Consider the following 5,836-nt stretch of genomic DNA (forward strand, 5'->3'; position numbering starts at 1 on the left):
GAGGGGGTGAGCCGCCCCTGTCATCGTCGGAGATCTCCATGTCCTCTCCAGAAGAGCATGGAGAAGCCTGTAGGGGTGCAGAGGAGGGTCACAGAAAGGTTCCACCTATTCCTTGGGCTTTTCCTCAAATCCGTGCTCTTTTCTAATTCCCTTCTCCCCCGCGCTGGGCCCAACCCTGCCTCCCGGATCCCAGGCACCTCTGCTGGCTGACCCCAAGCTCACCTGGTTCTGTCCGTTGGCCTTGGGAGACTCCCGGGTAGCCCCCGGTTCCCCACTCCCTGTGGGTGCCACATCCTCAAAATTAGCTGGGGCTGGAGGGGGTGTGCAGGGCCCGTGACCTGACCCAGAAGGCACCTCGCTCCCTGTGTCTCTAGACCCAGGGCCTGTGGTGCTGTTCTCTTCCTCTTCCTCTGTGTCAGAGGCCAGGAAAGAAAACTTGGAGCGCTGCTCCTTCAGCAACATCTCGATGCGGGAATCCAGGCTGCTATGTTGAGCAAAGGGCACACTCTCATTGGTGGTCTCTGGAGCCGGGGAGCCGGAGCGGGCAGGTGAGGCTGGGCGGGGGGAGGTCCGAGCTTCTTCTCTCTCAGGGCTGGGCCCCCCCCCACCCCCACCTCCACCAGGTTCTGGAGGCTCCGGGGGTGGGGCTTCCGAGGCAGGAGGCCGGTAGTCCTGGTCAGCGGGCCGGCCGGGCTCAGGGGGCAAGTAGGAGGTGTAGGAAGGTGGGAAGCGCTCAGCTGTGTTTTCAGCAAAAGATGTCCCAGGGGGCTCCTCCCGAGTGGCCCGGCGGGGAGGGTAGGAAGCATGGCGTTGGTAGCGAGTCCAGCTTTCATAATACGCTGGGTAGTTAGAGTCAGTACCACGAAAATGAGAGGAGGAGGACGAAGAGGAGGACGAAGAGGACGATGACAACGAGGAGGAGGAGGAGGAGGAGGACGAGGCAGTGGCTGCAGTCGTGGTGGAGGCAGCTGTGGAAGTGGTCGTGGGGGCTGAAGATGCAGAGAAATGGCGGCGGGAGAAGGAATCTTGGTAGCTGTTCTCCGAGCGCCGGGGCTTGAAGGAGGTTGAAGTGGTGCTGGAGAGAAAGTGCAGGAGTTAGCTGGGTCCAGCTCTGTAGGACCAAACCCTAGTGTCCTGGTTCTCAGGACCCAAAGCCCGTCGAGACACCCCCCCCCGCCGCCCAGTGAAGATCTAAACGCTGTTGGGTTTCTAGCTAGACAGTGAGTTCCCTGAGGAACAGGGATTTGTTGGCTGAATCCACAGAGAAACCAGGACAAATGACTCCCAACTCCCTTTTAGAGAGACTCCAGGTTTCTTCTTCCTAGTGGCAACTCCCAGAACCTGGGGGTCCCAGAGGGTGTTCACTCTGCACCTGCTGGAGTAGGCAGAGTCCTGAGAGTAGGGGGTGCTGCCCCGAGATGTGTAAGGGGTTCCTTGGGAGGACTGAGGGGTGAACTGGCCAAAGGAAGATGGGGTGTCTTGTCGGCTGCTGGAGAAGCTTGTGTCCTGGGAGCAAGGGGTGCCATTGCCAGGAGTGCCCACGCCAGTGGTGCCTGCGGGGTAGGCAGCCGTGTCAGAGGAGGAGCGGCGTCGGGATTCAGTCTGGAGGACAAAAGTGAGCAGGGAGAAAAGAAGAGATCAAGCACCATGTGACAACTTGCCCTTCCCCGAACCAAGAACCCCAATTCTGTTTTTTGAAAGCATCTCAATATCTTTTCTTGGCACTTGCTATCCTTAACGGTGAAGTCCAGAACCTCCCAAATACTGTTCCTGGCACCTAAGCACTGTGCCCACGTGGCTAGGGCCAGGGCAATCAAGAGCTACTTACCGCCTCAGTGGCTGCACCAGAGCCCTGGAACTTCTCACTCAGGGCCTTGCCTCCCGTGGGCACCGTCTGAGGGGTGTAGGAGCCATTGACTATCAGTTCATAGTATTTCATTCGCTGTTGTCCTAGAGGGAGGAAGTTGGGAACCATGAGAGTCAGACAGAAAAAAACTCCTCCTTCCTGATTTGTTTTTCCCACTTCTTTCTCAGGCCTCAAGTTTCCTACAATTTCCTGGAGTCCTGGGTTCAGGGATTTCAGTTACCTTACCTCTATCTTTGGGACCTTCTATCTCATCTCTACCTAATGATGCTACAAACGACATACTGAATGACACTTCGCAGTTTATAAACAAACACCTCTACTTATGTTACTAAGTTGGATGATCACCAGGAGAGAGAAGCATCAGTACTCCTATTTTATAGGCTCAAAGAAAATTGACCTGCACAAAGTCACAAAGTTGGTCAGTGGCCGACTGGAATTCAAACCCAGGTCATCTGATGCTAGATCCCACCATGCTCTTCATCCTACAAACTAAAGGTTGCAAAATGGCAGCCTGAGGGCTAAATCCAGGCCACAGCTGTCTTAATTGCCTTACAAAATCATTTAAGAAATGGGGGGGGGGGTTTGCAGCATTTAAAAACCCTGAGATTTCCCACAAAAACCTAGACTTCTGACTAAATAACATAACATTACTTGGCAATATTAGTCCTCATTCCCACTTGCAAGCTGGCTAATGCCAACTCACGGCTGCCTCCTTTCGACGGCCCGGTACTCTACAGTCCCTCCTAGCCCCCCACTCCTTCCTGCTGCTTCTAACACAGGACCCCAGGCTGCTTCACTCATCTGCACAGGTCCCAAATTCTCGATTCCAAATTTCAAAACCCCAAGAAACTCCAGCCCAAGCATTTTTTTGGAATTTGATCTCAAAATCTGATCTGAGGCGATTTACTAGTTTTTATGGAACTCACCTAGCATGACCCTTCGTACGTATTCTTACAAATAGTCGTGTGCTAGACTACAAGATGCTACCCAACCTTGCCAAAGATCACACACACAGAACACATAAAAGCCACGATTCCTCTGGAAAATTCTGTTTTCAGAAACACAGCTGGGCCCAAGTTTCTCAAGAGGAATCATGACCCTGATCACGCGCCTGGCCCCAACAGGCTTTTGCACGTACAGTATCTGCTGGAGCTCAACCTCAGGCAGCAGGCTAGAGAGCCCTCACCTTTGATGTCGAGCTGGGCATGGATGATGTTGCCCATGACGGAGGTAAGGTGGAGGTTTTTGACCGTTTCCTTGGCTCCCCGGGTGCTAGTGAAGAGCACACGGGCCAGGCCCAGGTGCTTGCGAGTACGGGGGTGAAGAAGGATCTCTACCTCTTCCACCTCACCGTACTTTCGGCACATATCCTTCAGGAAGGTCTCCCGCACGTTGTCATTCAGCCTCGCGAAAGTCACTTCCTTCAGGGGGATCTGTCCGATATAGAACTCATCCAGCTGTGGAAAGGACAGGAGTCTTGAGTCTGGGGTCTCCGTACTGACCATGGTGCCTTTGCCCTTTGCGAAACTTGGTACAGGGAGAGAAAACCGGGAAACACAGGCAAAGAAATGGGGAAAAGGGCCCCAACGAGTGAAACGTAGACTGACCCCTCTCTGCTCTGAGTTCTTCTCATCACAGGATAACGCAAGAACCAAAAAGAAACGTACAACTGAGAAACATACGATGAAGAAACGAATCGTAGGGAATAACCCACTAGTTTAGCTTCTGCCATGGACTGGGCACTAAGAATACAAAGATGAAAAAAAAAGATTCCTGTTCAGAAAGCAGGTAACACAGACACACACAGTCACAACAGGACATAAATGTCAGCATCAAGTGTAGACAGGGGATTTGGGAGCCCAGCGAAGGCGTGTAGGCAGGGAAGAAATTCATAAAGATGGTCTCATTCCTATTTGGCCTTTTAAAGGCTACCAGGAGTTCACCAGATGACAAGGACTTGTAGGACACAGAACTATAAAATAACCTGGCATTTTCTAGGAACTGCAACGTGTAGAGTGGAACACAGGTGTACACTATGAAAGCAGGAGATGAGGCTGAGCTAGACCGATAATCACACGTGCCAATGCACAAAAACATGGACTTGGCAACGAAACTAATATAGGAGCAAAATAAAAAAGACAAACAGCAGGGTGGAACATGAAATGGGAGAAGAGAATGGAGGCAAGGAAACCCGGTAAAATGACTATAAGAGTCTGCATTAAAAAAGCAGCAGTGGAAATTGGAAAATAAAGATAAAAAGAAAATGGGTTAGGAAAAAGAGTCAACAGAACTTGGTAACGGTTTATGTAATAAAGGAGAGGACAATCAAAAGACGACTCCCAGGTTTCTAGTTTGTGCAGCTGGGTAGATGATGTTACCGTTCATCAGTAAAAGGGAAACGGAAGGGAAAGCAGGATTAAGGAGTACAGATAACTTGTTTTCAATCTCTTGAGTGGGCTCTGTCTGTGGGGCCTCCAGATGGAGCTGTCCCCCTACCAGAGCACACAAGTCTGGAGTTCAAGAGACTGATTTTGGCTGGAGACAGAAATTTGGAAGTCACCATTGTTTCAATTATAGTCAAAATTGTGGGCATGAATAAGACTGTCCAGAGAGAATATACAAGCAACTTATTTAAAAGGAAGGAGGATAAAGAATTAGTGAAGGAAACCAAGAACCATCAGTTTTCAAGGGCCAGTCCAAGGCCTGATGAGTATCCTGTCTAGACAGGGAAATAGAAATCTTCTGGGGAAACAAGATGGAGGACCAAGTGACCAAATGAGGGGTAAGGAGCAGACGACTGCAAGGATGGAGTCCCTGGCCTTGTCACTCCCCTTAACTGTTGAGAAACCGGGCTAACACACCAGGGCACTGTCATGCTGTGTGTTTTCTAGGAGTACACAGTGACGGGTAAAGCAACTAAACATGCCTTTACTTTATTCTTCAAGAAGTCAGCCCCTGCTTGGAACACCTCACCTATACAGTTCTAGAAGATAAACACAACTCTTCTCCAGAACAACCTAGTCTGGCAGCCTCAGAGATGATAAGATCTGGTTGTGATCCCTTCACAGAAAAACCCCTTCCCCCTTTTATTAGCTTATGTTGAGACTAAACTACCAGGATGTATCCTCCAGAACCCCCCTCCCCCAAGGGCCACCACACCCAGAATCTAGCAGATACATACCTTAAACTTAGGGACTGGGAGGGAAAAGTCTCTGTTTTTGGACCTGACATGGCAACGGGGGTCTTGGAGGTCTTCCACTGGGATATACTTCGAGTCCTAGGAAGAAAAGCAGGAACAGAAAGACAGTCAAGGTGAAACCATGCTGTTGAGCTCTAGGAAACGCATCTGGAGCCCCACATGCAAAAGAGCAGGATTCTGATTGCCCACTTTTAAGAAGGCAGGCTATGGGTATGGGAGTTCAGGGTGCTCAACGGAGGTAACAGAGAAGAATAAGGCCCGGAGTTCCCTAGATGGCAAGGCCTGGCGCACTCACGTTGACACTGAAGTGGACTCCATCGTAGCGGTACACCTTTTGAGAAGGCCTGCGCAAGGCAGGGTCCAAGGCAGGATCCACGATGAGCTTGTAGTTCCGCCACTGGAAGCTCGGGGCTTTCTGCCCATCTCCCCCACCTTCCTGATCCATCTTTGCTCATTTACACTGTGAGGAAAGAGGAATACGCAAGTGGGTTCAGGACTTAGGCCTGACTCCCTTGCTGCCCCTCACCCGACTAGCCCGGACTTCAGGTCCTCTCATCACCCCAGTTTCCACACCTCACCATGACCCGTGGCTCCCCCAGATTTTCCCCCAAGTACCCTCTTTCACCATAACACCCCATTCTCTCTCCACCTCCCAACTCTACCCTCAGGCCCCCAGGCCCATCTCGCGCCCCCTTACCTTCCCGCTCTGCCTAGCGCGCGCCCCACTTGGCCTCAGAGCAAGACCCCTCCCCCGCCCCCTGGCAGGCCCC

The 5,836-nt window shown here is 51.6% G+C and overlaps 1 protein-coding gene across 1 annotated transcript in view; it reads right to left on the bottom strand.

The window, feature by feature from the left end:
• The window catches only part of SETD1A (SET domain containing 1A, histone lysine methyltransferase), a gene marked incomplete at its 3' end in the record, with an annotated part of 17,140 nt that extends 11,353 nt beyond the window's left edge, over positions 1 to 5,787 (bottom strand). The window contains 9 exon segments of the mRNA XM_034669552.1: position 1; positions 3 to 67; positions 223 to 1,075; positions 1,373 to 1,602; positions 1,829 to 1,950; positions 3,054 to 3,324; positions 5,049 to 5,144; positions 5,362 to 5,526; positions 5,764 to 5,787. The exon segment at position 1 is cut by the window's left edge and continues 92 nt beyond it. Coding sequence (XP_034525443.1) covers position 1; positions 3 to 67; positions 223 to 1,075; positions 1,373 to 1,602; positions 1,829 to 1,950; positions 3,054 to 3,324; positions 5,049 to 5,144; positions 5,362 to 5,511 — 1,788 coding nt within the window.
• Positions 5,788 to 5,836: the final 49 nt, after the last annotated feature.

This window comes from Ailuropoda melanoleuca, chromosome 10, assembly GCF_002007445.2.
Source record: "Ailuropoda melanoleuca isolate Jingjing chromosome 10, ASM200744v2, whole genome shotgun sequence".
Lineage (NCBI taxonomy): Eukaryota > Metazoa > Chordata > Mammalia > Carnivora > Ursidae > Ailuropoda > Ailuropoda melanoleuca.